General features: G+C 38.6%; 1 protein-coding gene across 6 annotated transcripts in view; it reads right to left on the reverse strand.

Moving 5' to 3' along the window:
* The window catches only part of TTBK2 (tau tubulin kinase 2), a 144,983-nt gene that overhangs the window by 43,260 nt on the left and 80,264 nt on the right, over positions 1-21,459 (reverse strand). For 5 of the 6 annotated variants that reach the window (XM_067744706.1, XM_067744735.1, XM_067744717.1 and 2 more), the window contains 3 exons: positions 14,621-14,686; positions 10,360-10,452; positions 9,129-9,254 (listed from right to left, as the gene is read on the reverse strand). In XM_067744706.1, coding sequence (XP_067600807.1) covers positions 9,129-9,254; positions 10,360-10,452; positions 14,621-14,686 — 285 coding nt within the window. Of the gene's footprint in view, positions 1-9,128; positions 9,255-10,359; positions 10,453-14,620; positions 14,687-19,659; positions 20,587-21,459 lie in introns of those variants that run through there. The other variant, XM_067744756.1, reaches the window with a different exon arrangement.

Here is a 21,459-nt window from a genome sequence, read left to right on the forward strand (position 1 = left end):
TCCTGGGGTTTATTCTCTGTGTTTCCTGGACTTGGGTGACTATTTCCTTTCCCATGTTAGGGAAATTTTCCACTATAATCTCTTCAAACATTTTCTCAGACCCTTTCTTTTTCTGTTCTTCTGGTGTGAACAGAATTTGACTGTTGGTGTGTTTAGTGTTCTCCCAGAGGTCTCTGTGATTGTCTTCAATTCTTTTCATTCTTTTTTCTTTATTCTGTTCCTCAGCAGTTATTTCCACCACTTTGTCTTCCAGCTCACTTATTCTTTCTTCTGCCACAGTTATTCTGTTATTGACTCCTTCTAGTGTATTTTTCATCTCAAGTTATTGTGCTGTTCATCACTGTTTGTTTGTTCTTTAGTTCTTCTAGATCTTTGTTAAACATTTCTTGTATTTTCTCAGTCCATGCCTCCATTCTATTTCCAAGATTCTGGATCATCTTTACTATCATTACTCCGAATTGTTTTTCAGGTAGATTGCCTATTTCCTCTTGATTTATTTGGTCTTGTAGGTTTTTACCTGCTCCTTCAACTGTGATATGTTTTTTTGCTGTCTCTCTCTCTTTTTTTTTTTTTTTGATGGTTGGGATTGTGTTCCTCTCCTACTGGTTGTTTGGCCTGAGGCTTCCAACAGTGGAGTTTGTAGGCTGTTGGGTAGACCTGGGTCTCGGTGCCGAGATGAGGACCACCGGGAGACCTCCGATGAACAGTCCTTGGGGTTTGAGGTTCTCTGTTAGTCCAGTGGTTTGGACTCGGAGCTCCCACCACAGGAGCTTTGGCTTGATGGCCCCCAGCTCATGAACCAAGATCCCACAAGCCGCACGGGGTGGCAAAAAAAAAAAAAAAAAAAAAAAAAAACAGAGTCAAAAGTAAAATTAGACTAGGAAACTAACAGATTTGTTAGAAAGACTATAAAAAAATAAAAATATAGATGAAACAACAACCGGAAGGTAAAACAGAACCACAATAACTTAAAAAAAAAGGTGGAAAAAGCCTTAGCTGTGGTGGGCAGGGCCTAGGGAGGGGTGGAGTTTGGGCAGTGGGTGGGGCCTATGCTTAGGACCCACAGGGCTGGAAAAAGCCCTGGGGGGTGTGGGGCTTAGGCTCAATGGAACAGAAGGGGTCCAGGCGTGCCTCTGGTCTCAGAGGGTGTGAGACCCGGCCTGGGAGCCCAGCAGGCTTTGTGGGCCCTAGTGGGTGAGGCAAACGCCCTCTGCTCCTCTCCCACTCCTGCTCCTCCGGTCCTGGAGGGCCCCTCCCGCCTGCCTCTCCTGTTCTCCCCTAGGAGGGCCTCTCTCCTATGCCCCCAGGACCCACGTGGCCTGGAGGGTTCTTTGGAGGGCAGGGGACCTGACCTGGGAGCTCAGCAGGTTTCCCAGGCTTGAGTGGGTAGGGCAATACCCTTATTCTTTATAGCAATCATTCATCTGACATAGACATAATGCCTTAGGGAAGCACCCCTCCTCTTATCCTTAGCACAAATGCAATCAATAGCTTTATCATATTTATCTCCACATGAAATCCCAGTTTGCCCTTTCAAAGAAAATGCAGGCAAAGTCCAGTCTTTGAAAAACAAGAACTATTTGTAATGTGATATTGAGGACTGAGAAGCCTGATTCCTTCTCAGTTAATAAATGGTAAATTAATGGATCAATAAAGCACTTAACCAGCAGAGCACAATGACAATGCTGGCTTTGCTGATCCAAAGATAGACTATTTACGGCAAAAGAAACTGCCTCACTTCAGTGATAAGTAGATGCAATAGAGGAAAAGAAATGCACAGGCTCTAGATTTCTCTCCTCTTCTGGGGGTTTTTTAGCAGCATTGGTAGAGGGAAAAAAAAATTACATTGCACGCATCCTTTGGAGAACAGAACCAAAAAAAGAAAGATCAAATAAAGAGAATTAGTTGAAGAAACTTCAGAGTTTTAGGCTGTTTTCACCAGCTCTAAGATACTAGGATGACTCAGGAGTGCCCCTTGGTCGGCTACCCCAGGGGACCTGAGTCAGTGTGAGACAGCATGGTTGCTCAGCCACTGTGCTGCCTGATACCAATGTCATTTCTTCCAGGTGCTCATCAGCCCACAAGGTAAACTGGCAATGTCTAAGCTTCTCGATGCCTCCTAAAAAGCTCAATGAAAAAGGTAAGCAACATTTCCTTTTTGCCATAACAGGACAAAGCATCATAAAGGAAATAGAAGTTCTATTAACATAGAAGTAACGTTGAGTACAATACAAGAATGAAGAAAAATGCGATAATTATAAGCAAACGCAGTGTGTCGCTGAGGTACCTGTAAAACCACTTTCATTTACATGATGCTTTACAATTTACAAAACATTCTCACAATTACCTCATTAAAATCTTAACAACACTGTGGGGTAGGCATTTTCACCATTTCACAGAAAAGAAAACAGGTTTAGAAAGGCCATACAAATGGTGTGTAGCAAAGCACCAACTGAAACAGCTCTTTTAAGTGCCATTTCCACCATGTTAGAGTTACAGCCAGTCAGCAGGTGTTGAGCTGCACCCCACAGGCCTGCAAGCCCTGTATTTGCCAAGCCTCAAGACTGAAGAAAGAGCCAAGAGACAGTGACAGAGACATCAGTGGTTTATTGGAAAGGGAACCTTACATGTCCGCAGCAAACGGGTCCTGGAGCAACACCCACCGGTGCATGGCAGACAGCAGGCAGGTCATGGCAGCAATCTTCACTACTAGGGGAAGAAGGAGGCTACCACTGATACGGGAAATTGATGTCAGCTTGGCTCATCAGTTACCAGAGAAACCAGCAAATGGGGCACGTCCCTCACAGCCCCTCAGATTAATGACCATCACAAGGGCTGATGTTTCCCTTTAATAAACTAGCAGGTGGAGCTGTTCTGGCCTAAGAACTAGAATCACAAGCTGGGCCAGGGGGCAAGGCCATCCATGTGAGCAGGGTGTAGATGAAGCAGGGACTGGTCGAGCACGGGATGTACAGAGAGCAAGAGAACAGCCATCTTGAGTGGTCTGACCATAAACCAGGCAAGGCAAAAACAGTATAAAGTTGAAATTATCCTTGAAAGCTTCTTAAGATGCCCATAAATAAAGTACAGGATAGTAGTTGTACTAGATGCCAAATAGCTAGATTTTTTTCTCCAGCATTGGGAGAGACTTCTGTTTCTTCAGATTCATGTGAATGAAGCTACCTACATTTAGGGGTTATATTGTACCCCCCAAATTACTGTCCTTTTAAACATTAGAATCATAGTCAGTGCAGCCTGATTGCTGTGAATGAGAAAAAGACTGAGGGAACAACAGATTCACAAAGGCACACAGGGCATGGCTGAGCCAAAGGGCAAGCAGAATCACAGACACGTTAAAATTGTTCCATCTCCTGCATATGCAGTTGAATTTAAGTGAGTCAAGTAAACATGGATGTTCTGTGACTCTACTGTATTCTATATAGTTATATCAAATACCCATTCATTGACTCAGACATACACTGAATGCCTACTACGCTGGGTGCTAGGAGTGCAAGAGTGAACAAAACAGTTCTGTCTTCAGAGAGTTTGCATTTAACAGAAGCCATCATCAGATTAAGCAGATTTCATTCAATTTGGCAAACTTTTATTAAATGCCTATCATTGTGCTAACTTCTTGAGAAAACTGAGATAAATGTGCAAGGTACTGGCTCTAATGGAATTTATCTAGTAAAGAGAGAAAACAAAGTACCACTATAAAAGTTTAGCATAAGAAATCACTCCTGTCTGAAAGGAATCAGAGGAGACTCTGGCATCTGAGTCGGGCCTTCAATTTCATAAGACAAGCAGCGTTATGAAACACAGGCATACCAGGCAGGACAAGCTGGAAGAAGTGCTAGGAGTCCAATTTGACTGCACTGAGGGGTACTTATGGAACACATAAGTACAACTGAGAATGAAAGGAGATAATTAAAAGAGGGAAAGCAAGAATTCATCCACTTCTCTCCATCTCCACTGCTTATATCCAAGTCAAGACGATCATCATTCCTTGCCTAGGAAGATGCTATCTCCCAGCCTCCTTTGCAGTTAGAATTGAGCCAATGTGAATGGGTTCTGGTCACAGGGGTATATGCCCAAGTGTTTAGATCACTTCCAGGCCTGGTCTGAAACCCCTAAACCATCATCCATACTTGCTCTTCCCTTTCCTGATGACTGTAAAGGCCATGGATTAAAGACAGCAGTGTCAGAATATGGGTGGAGCCTGGATGTTCAAGATACCACTTGAGAGTTGCCCAGGAGAGAGCCCAACTTAACAACACTGTTTGGTGAGCAAAAAATAAACCTTTGTGGTGTTAACACACTGGTTTTTAAAACATTTCTCTCTTTCTAAGGCATAGCTCAGCCTCTCTCAATACCTTCCTAAGTAGTCTCTAATTCTCTGCCTCATCTGAACACACACAACTACAAAAGCAATCCGCTTCAAACACAAATTGGATCACCATGCTCCTGTTTATTAGACTCCAAGGCTTCCTGTTGCACTAGAATAAAATCAAACTCCTTAACAAGGCTGACAAGGCCCTGTATCACCTTGGCCTCTGCCTTACTTTCCAATCTTGTCTCAAACCACTTTCTCCCCTCATTTGCTACATTCTAGCCACTTGTCTTCTTTCCGTTCCTTTCTCACATCAGAGCCTATGCTCATGTTCTTCCTTTTGCTTGTAACCTTCTTTCTCTTGTCTTTGCTCTCCACATGGCCAATACAGTCCCATTTTTTAGGGCTCAGCTGAAAGGGCAGCTTAAGCGAGAGAGACCTTCCCTCACATTTTATTTTATGGGATGTTCCCCCTTGTTACTCTAGCTCAACCTCTTGTTTGTTTGCTTCACAAGCAGCCCATCTATGCCTTCCGAAAATTTTAACTTTGTCATTATTAGAGTCAGGGGATCCTAAAACGGCTCTAAGTCCCCCAAAGCAAGAGGCAAGCCTGCTAAATTTTGATGTAATCTCTGTATAAATAGTCCCATTCCTAAACCTGGAAAGTATATTAACAAGATTAATGACATTTAGTTGGCTTTGGATTTCCTCACTCATATCCTCTGATTTTAGCAATGCTGTGTCAGTGTGTGAACTGGCTGATATACACATTTTAGTTTCAGGCTCACCAATGGTGTGTATATTTATGGGTTTCATTAGTCTTCTCAATTTGCTAAATGATGCTTAACATAATCTGACACTCTAATAAAGATACCTTTTTTTGTTCTTATGTCAGGATCATGTGATCCTATTAGTTACTGACAATAATTTCTGATAATTTTTCATGTAACTTTTTAGTTCTTTCCCTGAAATTTTATTAGCCACTCATGTTAGTATTTACTTAACAGTGTCTGCTGTGTTTGTGGCCACCTCTCTAAGGAAGCATGTTGGTAAACTAAAAAGAGCTTGGGCCTTTTTGAATGAGTCAGAAATGGGTTCAGATACCACCTCTAGCACCACTAGTTTTCCCAGGCAACATGTCTAAATTAAGTTTTTGTAAGAGAGGGATACTACTACTACCCAGGTGTTATTGTGACAACGCTGTGTATCATTACTGTGATAATAATGTGTAAAGGTACCAAGGGTTCTTCTTTATCTAATCTCATGCTGCTATCTTAGTTTCCCATTAACTAGTAACAGTGTCACCTACAGGAGGAGTCCTGTGGTGGAATTCAAGGTTGATAAGATTTTCCTAGGCACCCCTCAGAAATATCTCCCTTTCTCAAAACACTTTAAGAGGATTTATTTAAATTATAAGGTGGCAACAATAAGATCGAATGTTTTAATCACTATCTACATTTCTAAAAATGTTGACCCAGCACTTTTTTTAACTTTTAATTTGAAATAATTATAGATTCATAGGAAATTGTAAAAATAGTGCAAAGAAGTCTCCTTTACCCAGTTTGCCTCAACAGTAACATCTTAAATAACTAGAGTACAATGTTAAAAACAGGAAAATGACATTGCTACAACCCAGACAGTTTATCAAATTTCACCAGTTTTACATGTACTTGTGTGTGTATAGTTCTATACAATTTTATCACCAGAGAAGATTCATGGCCCAGCACTCGTCTCTTATAGTTGATATACTCTTTCAAAATTTAATAACAAAAACAATCCACAGGTTCTATATCTGAGAATTCAACCAACTAGGTCAAAAATATTAAAAAATCCAGGAAGTTCCAAAAAGCAAAACTTACCAGCAACTATTTATATAGCATTTACACTATATTAGGTATTATAAGTAATGTAGAGATTACTTAAAGAATGCGAAAGAATGTGCATAAGTTATATACAAATATTATGTCATTTTATATAAGGGACTTGAGAACCCATGGTCCCCAGGGGTCCTGGAACCAATCCCCTGCAGATATTGAGGGCTGACTGTATTCATAATAAGATATCTGCTTTAATCTTGACTATAATTCTAACATCTTCACCTTTAGTTTAACAGAGAGAAAACAGAATTTATGCACTCATGAGAGCTGATTTTTCTTATATTTCCTGAGTAGGAGATTATTAGGCAAAGTAAGATGCAATTCAATCTTCCTAACATTTGTTGAAAATTTAGGTGCCAGGCACAGTGCCAGGGTAGTATGGAATAAAAAAAACAAAATAAGACATGTCTGTACCCCCAGGATTTAAAAGCCAGTAGGTAAGACAGACATACATAAATACTAAGTATAAACTTGGATGTAATTTCCCAAAACACCATAAAGCTTTCCAAAAGCAAGTGTCAGCCTTTATTCAACCTGAGACATGCATAAAAGATTCCCGGTAGAGAGCAAACAGCTCTCCTCTCTAGGTCTGCACATGCTATCAGAGTGAGCACTAGCAGGTTACTGGTAATGTGCTGGCCATATGCAACTTGTTAAGATAATGTTCTCTGGCAAGAAACTATGATGTTTAAGGATTCACAAACACAGACATTCACAGTGAAAGTGGCTTTGGAAAACAGCATCATTTAACACTTTGATTATAAAATATATTTACTTTGGTCTTGTCTCAGAATATATAAAGTTGGAGACATACTGTTATTTGACCTTTGCTAACACTAGGGAAGCAGTCACACTAAGTACTGGTATGCTTGCTGTTGGAGGAGGTTTGTTGTTGTTGTTAACTACACTGGTTGTTCCATAAAGAATTTAAAATTCTAAAAGAACAGTAATTAAAGTCATATTCAGAATTCCAAACTGTAAAATTAACCATCAGTTCACAAGAACATTCAGATTCAAAGTAGAGGGGACTTCCCTGGTGGCGCAGTGGTTAAGACTGTGCTCCCAATGCAGAGGGTCCAGGTTTGATCCCTGGTCAGGGAACTAGATCCCACATGAATGCTACAACTAAGAGTTCACATGCCGCAACTAAGGAGCCCTCATGCCGCAACTAAGACCCGGCGCAACCACATAAATAAATAAAATAAAAATTAAAACAAACAACGTAGAGTAATTTTTCTCAAAATGAAGACTGCAGCAGAGCATTGTGAGGAAAGCAAGAGACAGAAACTGCAAAGGTCAGATCTTTTTGGAACCTGACATCACATTGATACTAGTCATCAGAATACACTCGTCACTTACGCCAACATCTTTTTCCCAATTATCATTCTCCCATCTACCTGTCCTCTGCTCCCACTCACTGCTTAAGGAAAATCAGAGAGCAAAAAAGAAGCAGATTATTTATAGAATCTGTGAAACAATGAAAATGTTATGCCTGCTCTCTCTCTTCCTAAAATAGGGAAATTACTATATTTTGTTTTGTTATCAGGTGACAGAAACACGGAGATTCCTCTTAGAGAATGTTCAACTGAAAAACCTGAGAACAACACTTGTTAATTTAAATTAAATTAATTATAGGTCTAAGTTTCAAACTTTAGCTGGTGAACATTAGTCTTCTTTAGATTGTAGGCATAACTAAGCAGAGAATGTAATTAAAATTTTTTTTGCTATGTAAACGTTAATATTCACATGCAAACTTTGTCAACCAAAAAATTATTAGCACCCAAGATGAGAAAGTTGTAACAATTCCTAGCTCCTCCTGAATCTAGGCTTACAAGTAAAATTTCATTATTTTATTGCAAGTAACATGAACTCCTGCATTTTAGAAAACCCATATAAAATATAAATGAGAACATATTCCAAAGTGACTCATATACAATGTATTTCCTCCATTTGTTAGCCTATACAGTTTATAACTCAAATAGCCATATAGAAAAGAATAACACAGGCTCACCTACTTAAGGTCTCTAAGGACCCAAGGCTGTATGTTGCCTCTCTGCTTTATCTTCTGTATATATTATACAAAAGCTACATTTTCACAAAGAACTAGTTATTATATGCAAAAAAGTTCACTGTGCTGTAGACAATCTTTTAGTCTTTTGACACTGACAACACTTTAGAATATGAATCTTTCATTAACAGGCAGTAAAGCCTATATGTTGTCCTTTGTAGATAAAAATGATACACTAATATATATTTTATTATTATTATTATTAATCAATGTGTGCTTTGCATTTATATTTTCAGTGGTAGTGATTATCTCGCATTAAGCTCTGACCAAGTTCCCCCTGAGAGCAACAGAATCTTCTGAAATCTAGCTGGTTGGGGTTAGGGATGCAATTTGTGGTAATCCTAGTCACCCTTGTAAGGCCTTATTAACTGATGCTCTGAGGAAATGTTTCACTCACCACAGACAAAACGGAGCCAGTAATCTTCACTGACTGCTGTCCCATAGCATATTAACATACAATATGCAGCCCTCAAGCCCTCGACAGACACATTACCTAGCTGGACATTTCCTTCTGGTCAATAAATTAGCTATAGGATTTTCATAATTTGAACTATCAGCAATTCTATACACCAGAAGAACCACAGCAGGAACAGTTAAAATGTTACATGATGAACAAACCTAAAACTCTAATGAAGTATGTTCGTCCAGAAGGGAGGAAACACACACACGTGCGCTCACGTGCGGACGTGGACCCTGTCATTATCAGTCAATTTAACCACATTTCTCAGGATGTATTAAAATAGTATTATTCTAGGGACTTCCCATACTCATTTATAGCACCCTCAACAGTACAATGAGTGAAGAAAGACTAAATGAGAGAGAATTAACCCACAGAACTCACAAAGATGATTACCTGGTAGTCTGGTTTTGTAAAATAATCCAAAGAGGAGATGTGGTCCAGAAAGATGCTGAATTCTGGAGGGAGATGTTTCAACATAAGCCTGTGGTCATACCTCTCCTTAATAGAGCCCACTTGTTCCTGGGAAGTAAAGAGAAAAGGAACCGAAGTCAATTTCTCTTGGCAGCTACACATAAGAGCCTCTCAGTAACAGTCTCAAGGGTATGTACTACAGAATGAGACAGTGGGTAATTAAGCATAAAGCAAGAACTGAGCTCTTACTAATAGCTAACAGCCTAATGCACACTGCTTTAAGGCAGCAGGGGGAGGGCACTGTAGTGCAGAACCAAAGGGGTAACACAGTTCTGCATCAGTGAACACATAGCTCCCCAAAAGAAAGAGTTGACCTTAAATCTGGTCTACTTTTCTTTATCAACACATGCATTTATAGTTTTCAAATTGAACAATATGTGATAATTAAAAACTAAAAGCCTAATTGACTTATAAAAAAGAAAAAAGAGAACTAGTAAAAATAAAACCTAAGAGAGAGGGCTAGAAGTCAAATCAGAAATGACAATTGTACTTAAATTTGTATCTATTCTCCATGTACATTAAAAAAGTCATAACATTAATTACATCTCTAATATCAGCACATAGAAAGAAAAATATACATATTGGGATACAGTGAAAATGTTTGTAACTTTTAATTCTTATGCATAAGTATAATCTCAACAAAAACGCCTACCCAGAAATTTTTACTCCTTCCCCTACCAAAACTAACATTTCCATTTCTTTTTTAAAGGCTTTATTTTTTTTTTAATATTTATTTATTTGGCTGTGCCGGGTCTCAGTTGTGGCATGCGGGATCTTTAGTTGCAGCATGCAGGCTCTTAGCTGTGGCATGTGGGATCTAGTTCCCTGACCAGGGATCGAACCCGGGCCCCCTGAATTGGGAGCATGGAGTCTCTTTGTTTTTTTTGTTTTTTCTGCGGTATGCAGGCCTCTCACTGTTGTGGCCTCTCCCGTTGCGGAGCACAGGCTCCGGACGCGCAGGCTCAGCGGCCACGGCTCACAGGCCTAGCCGCTCTGCGGCATGTGGGATCTTCCCGGACCGGGGCACGAACCCACGTCCCCTGCATCGGCAGGCGGACTCTCAACCACTGCGCCACCAGGGAAGCCCCGGGAGCATGGAGTCTTAACCACTGAACCACCAGGGAAGTCCTAACATTTCCATTTCCAAAATTACCTTGTCCTTTATTTTTCTCCAAGGCAGCTGACCAACCACAAATTCCACCAACATGTAGAATAAGGACCAAAGGTCATCATGTCTTCCCATTTCCTTCATAAGCAAAAGAGAATTCAGTCACATTACATTACCACTCCTTGTGAGTACATTACATTGTCTAAGGCCTAACTATTGTGTTTCATTTCCTATAAAACTATCTGGTAGGTATATCTATGTACCTGTATAGCTATACAGCAATCTACATGACACAACAGATATACTGAAAAACTTTTGATACAAAGAATATCCCAAAACCCAGAAATGCTGGAAATAATTAAGAGCCCATTAATTAATAAATGAGTTCACTAATTAGTAAAGGAAGGTTGTTGCCAAGGGCTTTGAGGAAAGGGGAAAGGGGAATTAGTGTTTAGTGGGTGCAGAGTTTCAGTGTTGCAAAATGAAAAAGTTCTAGAAATCTGTTGCACAATAATATGAATATACTTAACACTACTGAATTGTATACCTAAAAATGGTTAAGGTGGTAAATTTAATGTTATGTGGGTGTTTGGTTTTTGGTTTTTTTTTGCAGTACGCGGGCCTCTCACTGTTGTGGCCTCTCCCGTTGTGGAGCACAGGCTCGGGACGTGCAGGCCCAGCAGCCGTGGCTCACGGGCCCAGCCGCTCCGCGGCACGTGGGATCTTCCCGGACTGGGGCACGAACCTGTGTCCCCTGCATCAGCAGGCGGACTCTCAATGACTGCGCCACCAGGGAAGCCCTGTTATGTGTTTCTTACTACAATAATTAAAAAAAAAAAAAAAAAAAAGGCAAAGGAAATCTTAAGAGCCAAAATTAAAAGAAAGCTGGAAACATGAGAAGCAACCTAATACTGAAGCTCTGGCTTTGGCTATTTTGGGGGCATTTGTCATAGGTTTACCAACATGGGTTTTATCAATCATGAAGGGGACAGGATTTGTAACTTCCCCACCTCTACCCTCAACATATAGCTAGGACCCTCAAAGGACTATCTTTAGTGCAGATAAAGTGAGTGGTTAAAAAAAATTTGCCCTGAGAATCTGTTACCATAGGACTACCCCTCACTCAGATCTGGGGTTTAAATTTATATTGTTTGTGTGGTCCAGGAAACCAGGCCCAGAAATTAAGTGTTTTCTGGGTGATCCTGTCCTACAGTAATGACAGATACAAATGAAAATCCTCTCAAGATACCCTTAAATTCAGACCTCATTGAATTCCTAGAGATAAAGCCCCACCAAATATAAGTTCATTACTTGAAATTATAAAATATATTAGAAAGCAAGCTACCATAAACTAACGGCAAGAAAAACTATAAAGAGCAGAATTAGATATCCAAGAATTTCAGAATGGAATTATAAGATATAGAATATGAAATAAGATATTTAAAATGTTTAAAAAATAGAATCAAAGTCACAAGAAAGGAAGCATATTCTCTCCCCCCAAATAAAAAGACCAATTAGATTTATAAAAGGACTAAAAAGAACATTTAGAAATAAAAAGCACAAATATGTAATTAGAAACTGAATGGCTAGGGAATTCCCTGGCAGTCCAGAGGTTAGGTGCTTTCACTGCCAAGGGCCTGGGTTCAATCCCCCGTCGGGGAACTGAGATCCCACAAGCTGCGTGGCATGGCCAATACACTACCACCACCACCACCAACAACAAAAACCCACACTCAATGGACAAGGTTAAAAGCTGATCAAGCACACCAGAAAAAAAGAATTAATGAACTGGAAGACAGATCTGAAGAAATTATCTAGAATGCAAAAAAGAGACCAAAAGAGAAAACCTGAGAGTGAACTTAAAAGGCATGGAAGACGTAACAAGAAAGTTTAATATGCATCAATTTGGAGATATGAAAATAAAGGTACAGAGAGAAAGGAAAAGAGGCAACATTTAAACAAGCAATGTCTGAGAATCTTCCAGAATAGATGAAAGATGTGAATATTCAGGAAGCAAAACAAATCTCAAAACAAAGTAAATATAAAGAAATCCACACCAAGGCACATGCAGGACACCAAAGACAGAGAAGATATCAAAAGTAGTCAAGAAAAAAAGGACAAATTAAATACAAAGTAACAATAATACATGAACAAAGATCTCAGTAGCAACCATAGAACCAGAAGAAAGTAAAATAATTTCTTCAAAGTACTGACATAAAACAAATATTAACAAAGGATTAAAATGAAGGAAAACAATGAGATGAAGTAAACAGAGTTCATCAAGTATTTTGAAAAGTCCTTGTATTGTTTGGGAATTATTTACATTAAAAGTTTAAGATTCTCTAAATAAACTTGATTTTACTTAAAAAAAAAAAAGTTTAAGATTTAGGTACCCAAAAAATAGAAATGCAGTGTATTAAGTTTAGAAATTATCCAATCATGGTCGCAGAGTATGGAAGAAAGAAGTATATTTTAGAATTACCTGGGAATTCTTTTTAAATTAGACAACACACTCTCAAGGTTCCACTAGCTGCACTCCTGTGTCACCACATACACTGACAATCACTGTTGTGAAGCTGTGTTACTGTGTAAAGCATTCTACTCCTCAGGTGTGTTGGGAGCAGAAATGAAGGGCAAGAACCACTGCTATACACTATCAAATTTCTCTACCAAGAATAATAAGCAGGTTAACAGAGCAACTGATAGAGCACTCTATGCTGGAAAGGCTTTTAGAAGAAATCTCTACTCTTCAAACTAAAAAAATATATATATATATATATACATATATATATATATAAAATCTCTTTCTAGCAGCTATTTTGAAAATGTTTATATAGCTATTATGATCTCTGAAAATGTTTATGCTTATCTCAAAAAGAATGTCCTATTCCAAAGATTCCAATGTGGACATATTCTTTAATAGAATTAATTAGAAAGCATAGTACTTCTAAACTTTCGCAAGAATCTATCTGGAGGATGCGTACCTCTTTTCAAGGTAGAATAATTAACTAAATACCATAAAATAAAACAACACTGAATCAAACCAAATGAGTTAAAATGCTCAGCAGAGTGCTACACACTGATAAAAATACTTTTCCTATTTTCAATTTATAATCACATCCTAAGAAACCAAATTAACTAAAGCATAGCATATAAAACTACAGCATTCTCTTCCTATTACATTTAGCATTGGTCAAGTTATTATTATTTTTTAAATTTATTTATTTTTGGCTGCGTTGGGTCTTCGTTGCTGTGTGTGGGCTTTCTCTAGTTGCGGTGAGCGGCGGCTACTCTTCGTTTAGGTATGCAGGCTTCTCACTGCAGTGGCTTCTCCTGTTGCAGAGCACAGGCTCTAGGCACGTGGGTTTCAGTAGTTGTGGCGCATGGGCTCAGTAGTTGTGGCTCGCGGGCTCTAGAGCGCAGGCTCAGTGGTTGTGGCACACAGGCTTAGTTGCTCCGCGGCATGTGGGATCTTCCCAGACCAGGGCTCAAACCCATGACCCCTGCATTGGCAGTAGGATTCTTAACCACTGCGCCACCAGGGAAGTCCTGGTCAAGTTTTTATTAAAGCAGTTTTGGCTTCACAGAACAAGAATAAGGTAACAAAAGACCAAGAAAAGATTTCTATTTATTTAATCAAGGAATCACTTGTTATATTTCTCAACTCTGTCCAAACAAGTTCAACAGTTGAGAATCCATAAAGTACCCACCTTTCCTATTCATAACTAAGGTTCAGGATGAGGAAAAAAAAATTTAGAGCAAAACAAAAGGATCAAAGTTAAAAAAAGAGAGAGAGAAATTTTTTTAATTTAACCCAAGAGGAGAGGTATAATGTACTAAGATGAAAAAAAAATTTTAAGTTGTTATATTTTAGATCTTCATGAAAACAAGTTTGATGGAGAGGGGAATATCACAGATTAGATGTATATTACAGATAAAATGACCTCCTTCATTAGGTATTGATAGTATGAATTCCCAAATAACTTCTTGAAATAGAACACAGATATTTTCTTTCTTCAAAATTCTATAGTAAATTTAATACTTATATCTAATTAAGGACACAAGATTCTCCATAGACATATATATAATTAGCCATTATATTTTCTGCCAAATTAAATTTTATTTTCTATGCAGCTGCACACATCTATTATCTATCCACTATGCATCATACCATGCATTAGTATTTCTAACACCTTTCCTTCTGCTCCCAAGCACTTTCCACACCTCTGTACTCTAATGTAAAGAAGTCAATCTGATTCAAGCATCAGCATGCTTATACAGCCATGACTCTAGTTCAGATACCTACCCTGTTCCGATGAGCATTGATTGATGCGTAACGAACTGTCCCTCGGAAGCCTGCCACAGCTCGAGGCTACAAAACCAAGCAAAGAATAGTAACTGAGCTTTAAATAGCATAAGATTCAGCACACTTAAGCCCATGAAGTAGAAGGGAGAAACGTGTATTACTGTGAAGAAAACACTACTTAAATTTCTAACACTTTTAATAATTGTGAAATTATAAAAATTAGAGAGAATATCTCTAAATCATATGTTTAAAACATATTAGTTATCAATGAGTCCCATTTTAGTTATTGATGAATCCCATTTTTTCCTACCATTTTAAAATAAAGTAGGATTTATGACAAATAAACTCTGTACATTAGAAAACATAAAAGCTTTCATGACAAGCATCATAGTATATACATTAATATTCAGGCTCTGGTTACAAATAAGTATATTAAGACCATGCGGTCTAAGTAAAATAAGATGCCAACATCTTTGTGTCTTGGCTATATCATTCAAACTCAATTCAAAGATGGTGGCAACTTGTACCTCTCCCTGCACATGTAATTCACATATTCATAAACTTAAATTATTGGGTACTATTACCCCAAGAGTTCCCTTAATGCCCTTTATAGTCAATCCCCTTGACTCCCAGTTTCTGGCTGGCAACCTCTGATTTCTGTCCTTCCTTAGAACTTAGAATTGTCTAGTGTTTTAGGTTTAACTATTCTAATTACTGTGTAATGGTATCTCACTGTGGTTTTAATTTGCATTTCGCTAATAACTAAAGATGTTCAGAATTTGTTCATGTACTTATTTGCCATCTGTAGTATCTATTCTTTAAAGAAATGCCTATCCAAATCTTTTGCTTATTTTTATAGGTTTGTTTTTTTATTATTGAGTTTTGAGAATTGCTTATAGATTCTGGATATAAAGTCCTCTGTAAGATGTGTGTTTTGCAAATATTTTATTCCAGTCTGTGATTTGACTTTTCATTTGCTTAACAGTGTGTTTTCAAAATGCAGAAGTGTTTACTTTTGATGAATTTTTAATTCTTTTATTTTTGTACCACATGAATATATTTCCAAAACTTATGTTTAAAAACATCTTTAAAGAAAAAGAAAATAAAAAGTGAGAGTGGTTAGTAACCTAAGAGCATGTTTTATTAAAATAAATACCTAGAAGCCAAAGCAATCTTGAGAAAAAAGAACAAAGCTGAAGGTATCATATTCCCTGACTTAAGACTATACTACAAAGCTACAGTAATCAAAACAGCATGGTACTGGCACAAAAAAGAGACACATAGATCAATCGAACAGTATAGAGAGCCCAGAAATAAACCCACACAATTACAGTCAATTAATCTATGACAAAGGAGGCAAGAATATAAATGGAGAAAAGATAGTCTCTTCAATAAGTGGTCTGGGAAAACTGGACAGCTACATGTAAAAGAATGAAATTAGAACATTGTCTCACACCATATATAAAAATAAACTCAATATGGATTAAAGACTTAAATATAAGACCAGAAATCATAAATTACTTAGAAGAAAACATAAGCAGACACTGACATATATCGTAGCAATTTCTTAGATCTGTCAGGCAAAGGAAACAAAAGCAAAAGTAAACAAATTGGACCTAATTAAACTTAAAAGCTTTTGCACAGCAAAGGAAACCACTGAAAAAATGAAAAGACAACCTACTGAATGGGAGAAAATATTCACAGATGATATGACCAATAGGGGTTAATATCCAAAATATATAAACAGCTCATTCAACTCAGTATCAAAAAAAAACCCCGATTAAAAAATAGGCAGAAAACCTGAATAGATATTTTTCCAGAGAAGACATATAGATGGCCAAGAAGCACATGAAAAGACACTCAACACTGCTAATCATTAGGGAAATCCAAATCAAAACCACACCTGTTAGAATGGCTATCATCAAAAAGAACACATATAATAAATGTTGGTGAGGACAGGGAAGAAAGGGAACCCTCATACACTGTTAGTGGGAATGTAAATTGATGCAGCCACTATGAAAAATAGTGTGGAGATTCCAAAAAAAACTAAAAATAGCTCATAGACAATATGATCTAGAAATTCCACTCCTGGGTATATATCCAAAGAAAATGAAAACACTAATTCAAAAAGATACATGCACCTCAATGTTCATAGCAGCATTATTTACAATAGCCAAGATACAGAAGCACTCTAAGTGTCCATCAACTTATGAATAGATAAGGAAGATGTCACACACACACACACACACACACACACACACACACTGGAATATTACTCAGCCTTAAAAAGAATAAAATTTTACCACTTGCAACAACATGATGAACCTGAAGGGTATTATGCTTAGTGAAATAAATCATATAGAGAACGACAAATACTGTATGTTATCACTTATATGTGGAATCTAAAAAAATGAAACGAACAAATGAATATAAAAAAACTGAAACAGGGGGCTTCTCTGGTGGCACAGTGGTTGAGAGTCCACCTGCCGATGCAGGGGACACGGGTTCGTGCCCCAGTCCAGGAAGATCCTACATGCTGTGGAGCAGCTAGGCCCGTGAGCCATGGCCTCTGAGCTTGCGCGTCCGGAGCCTGTGCTCCGCGACGGGAGAGGCCACAACAGTGAGAGGCCCGCGTACCGCAAAAAAAAAAAAAAAAAAATGAAACAGACTTACAGACAAAGAGAATAAACTGTGGTTACCACTGGGGAGAAAAATGGGGAGGGGGTAAGACAGGGGTAGGTGATTAAGAGATACAAATTACTATATATAAAATAAATAAGCTAAAAGGAAGTATCATATAGTGCAGGGAATAGAGCCAATATTTTATAATAACTATGTAATAAAGAACTATGTAATAAAACCCTCAATGGAAATAAGAAAATAGATGAAATTCTGGAATGGTAACATTTAAAATTTTTTCTTAAGTAGGACACTATAGCCCTAGGCACTGGAAGTTTCAGCTGAATGGTTAAGAAGGAAGCAGCAAGAGAAAACATGGCATTCCAAGAGCTTAGACACAAAGGGCCAATGTAAGATGCCAGCTCAAGGGCTAAAGAAACTGAGGCATCCTCTAAACCGGGAGGGAAAACATGAACATGCAGATTCAAATCACTAAGTAAAGAGAAGTTCAACTCCAAAACTGTATGGACCAAAGTACTGCAAATATATATACAGAGACACACACTACTCCTTTTTTTTTTTTTTTTTTTTTTTTTGCAGTACGCAGGCCTCTCACTGTTGTGGCCTCTCCCATTGCGGAGCACAGGCTCCGGACGCGCAGGCTCAGCGGCCATGGCTCACGGGCTCAGCTGCTCCGCAGCATGTGGGATCTTCCCAGACCTGGGCACGAACCCGTGTCCCCTGCATTGGCAGGCGGACTCTCAACCACTGCGCCACCAGGGAAGCCCACAAGTCCTTTTTATCTCACATCCCTATTTGATACAACTAATACATCTTAAAGGTTATAGACAGTAGAGGCTCTCCCACGTGCCACAACTACTGACGCCTCCACGCCTAGAGCCCGTGCTCCGCAACAAGAGAAACCACCACAATGAGAAGCCCGCGCACCGCAACAAAGAGTAGCCCCCACTCACCGCAACTAGAGAAAGCCCGCACGCAACAACAAAGACCCAACACAGCCAAAAATAAGTTAATAAATAAATTCATAAAAAACGAACAAAAAACAGTAGAGGCTCTCAAAACCAACCACATAAACAACTTGCTAGTATCGCTAGTGTAACAGATAGGATCCATCATTCCCTTTGTAATGCATTCTGACTGACAATCCTATATCATAAGTTTGGAAAAATAAATACACATTTATGTTTTGAGGGAGTTTCTCTGTGGTGATGGAATAGTTTTATATCCTGATTGGGCTGTTGGTTATATGAATCTACATGTGTGATAAAATTTCATATACCCACCCCTCCCCTGAAAGGAAAAGTGTATGTAAAAAATAGTGAAATCTGACTCAGGTTTGTACTTGAGTTAATAATAGTATACCAATAACAGTTTCTTAGTTTTGACAACGTATTATGATTATGTAAGATGTCATCATCGGGGGAAGCTAGGTGAAGGGTACATGATAACTGTACTATTTTACAACAGCTCCCTGAATCTGCTCCATACTCCAAAACAAGTACCCTCGGGCCTATAGAAGAAAGAAGAAAGCAAAGTAAGGGACTGGTTAATGCAAAATATAGAATGTAGGTTATGGCTGCAATGGCCACTATAATAGCAACTTAAAACTAAATGAAATTTAAAATTCAGTTCCTCACTTGCTCTGGCCACAATTCAAGTGCTCAATAGCCACATGTAGCCAGTGGCTACCATATAAGACAGTACACATACAGACACTTCCATCTTCGCGGTAAGCTCCATTGAAGGAGCTCGAAGAAGGAAAAGGGATGTGATCAGGAAGTGATCGACCCACAGAACACTTCTAAGGTGGTAATGAACTATTTCTTAACCTAGATGGAGGCCATGGATGTTTTGACATTCTTCCTTAAAATTTTTATATATGTTTTTTACACTCTTCTAGAATACATATAGCAAGGCAAAAAAAAAAAAGGAAATATTGGTTTTTGCAGATAACATGATGGCATACCTAGAGAATCCAAGCAACTCAATTCAAGTTTCTTAAAAGCAATAAATAAACAAAATTGTACTATATAAAAGAAATCTACCCAAGCAACTTTTGATTTTATATTAGTGGAACAATATAAGAAAATGATTTCAATCATAATTATGATCCAAAAAGTAAGAAAGTAATTTTACTTGAGATTTAAGAGTTTTAAAAAAAATTATGAAATCCTACTGGCATAAAAACTCTAAAAGGAACTAGCTATTAACACATAAATAAAGGGAAAGTTAACTCCTTACACAGCCTGGGCTACATTTGACCACAATGATATTCCCTCTTTCTTCCATAGTGCTAACCTGACCCCAACCCCGGTTAAACTCAATTCATAGACGAAACTGTACCTGTAAACAAGCAGTTAAAAGTATATGGAGAAAAAGGATTGTACTGACAATCTTACCTTAAATTACCATCATACTCAAATGAGCTTTCAGCACAGCCCAGCAATCTATTATATTTTCCCAGTCAGTTTGCTCTCTCCCCTTCCATGATAACTATTTCACACGTGCTCTTCTCTCCTCAACCTCCAACACCATTTTGCACTCTCAGCAAAAGGCCTTGTCTCTTTCTTCACTGAGAAAATAAAAGCCATGAGAGAACTTCAACTTCCACCACCAAATCTAAATGCCTACCTGTATCTGTGTCCATTTCTTCTACCTTTTCTCAGTTACAGTGGAAGAAGTGTTCTTGCTCTAATAATGGGCTACCCTCACCATTGTGCCAGGATTCCTTCCCCTAACAGCTTGCAAGAACTTGGCTCCTATGATTGTTCCTGCTCTGTCCTACATCATCAATTTTTTTCATGTCTCCTGGAGCACTACTAATATTAGAACACGAGCATGCTACAATAGCTGACGTTAAAAAAAAATAAACTAGGGAAGGAGGAAAGGATTTTACTTTCCTTACAACTACTTCCTTGTTTCACTTATATTCCCTTTCTCCACATCCTCTCCCCAACACTTTCTTTAACCTACTCCAATTAAGTTTTCATTGCTCTACAGAACCACTTTTATAAAAGTCACCAGTCACTTCCACCTTGCCAAATCCAGATGATCAGTTCTCAGTTCTCCTACCTTCCTTGACCTATCAGTAGCATCAGTAGCACCCCATATATTTGAAGCATTTTCTTCCCTTGGCTCTCAAGATACCACACTCTCCTGATTTTCCTCCTACCTCACTGGCCAATCCTCCTCCCCACTGTTCTTTGCTAATTCATAGTTCTTTTCTATCCATTATAGAGTTGCTAAAGTGTCTCAACGGCTCAGACTCAGACCTCTCCTCTTTTCTAGCTATACCTTTTCCCTAGCTGATCTAACCTAGTTCCATTTTTTTAAATTACCATTTATTTTTAAACACTGGGAGCAAATGATTCTTAAATTTATATTATCTCCATCCCTGATAATCTCCTTTGAGCTACAGATTACTATATCAAGTCAACTTCTTATTATTTCCATCTAGAATCTAACAGGCATTTTAAACTTAACTTTTAGAAAATAGAACTTCCGGGGACTTCCCTGGTGGTGCAGTGGTTAAGAATCCACCTGTCATTGCAGGGGACACGAGTTCGATCCCTGGTCTGGAAGGATCCCACATGCTGCAGAGCAACTAAGGCCATGCGCCACAACTACTGAGCCTGCACTCTAGGGCCCTCGAGCCACAACTACTGAAGCCCACGTGCCTAGAGCCTGTGCTCCGCCACAAGAAAAGCCACCACAATGAGAAGCCCGTGTACCGCAACGAAGTGTGGCCTGCGCTTACCGCAATTAGAGAAAGCCCGTGCGCAGCAATGAAGACCCAATGCAGCCAAAAATTTAAAAAATTAAAAAAAAAAACCCTGAGCTTTAAAAAAAAAAAAGAGAACTTCCGTTTTTCCCTCATAAAACTTCCGTTTTCCCACACTTCAGCCTTCATCTCTATCATGGTTTCAGGACAAAAACTTAGAAGTCATTCTTGACTCTTCTTTTCCCTTCACATTTCAGTATCAAATCCAGAAGGAAGTCCTGTTAAATACGTCTTTAAAACATATCCTAAATATAAGCATTTTCCACATGTTCATTGTACCACCCTAATGCCCTAAGTCCCAGCCACCAGCAATGACCACTGGACCATGGCATTAGCCTTTTAACTTGTCTTTCTGATTCTACTCTTGCTCTCAATAGTCTCTTCTTCACAGAGTGATAAAAAAAAAAAAAAAAAAAAG

This window comes from Pseudorca crassidens, chromosome 1, assembly GCF_039906515.1.
Source record: "Pseudorca crassidens isolate mPseCra1 chromosome 1, mPseCra1.hap1, whole genome shotgun sequence".
Classification (NCBI taxonomy): Eukaryota; Metazoa; Chordata; class Mammalia; order Artiodactyla; family Delphinidae; genus Pseudorca; species Pseudorca crassidens.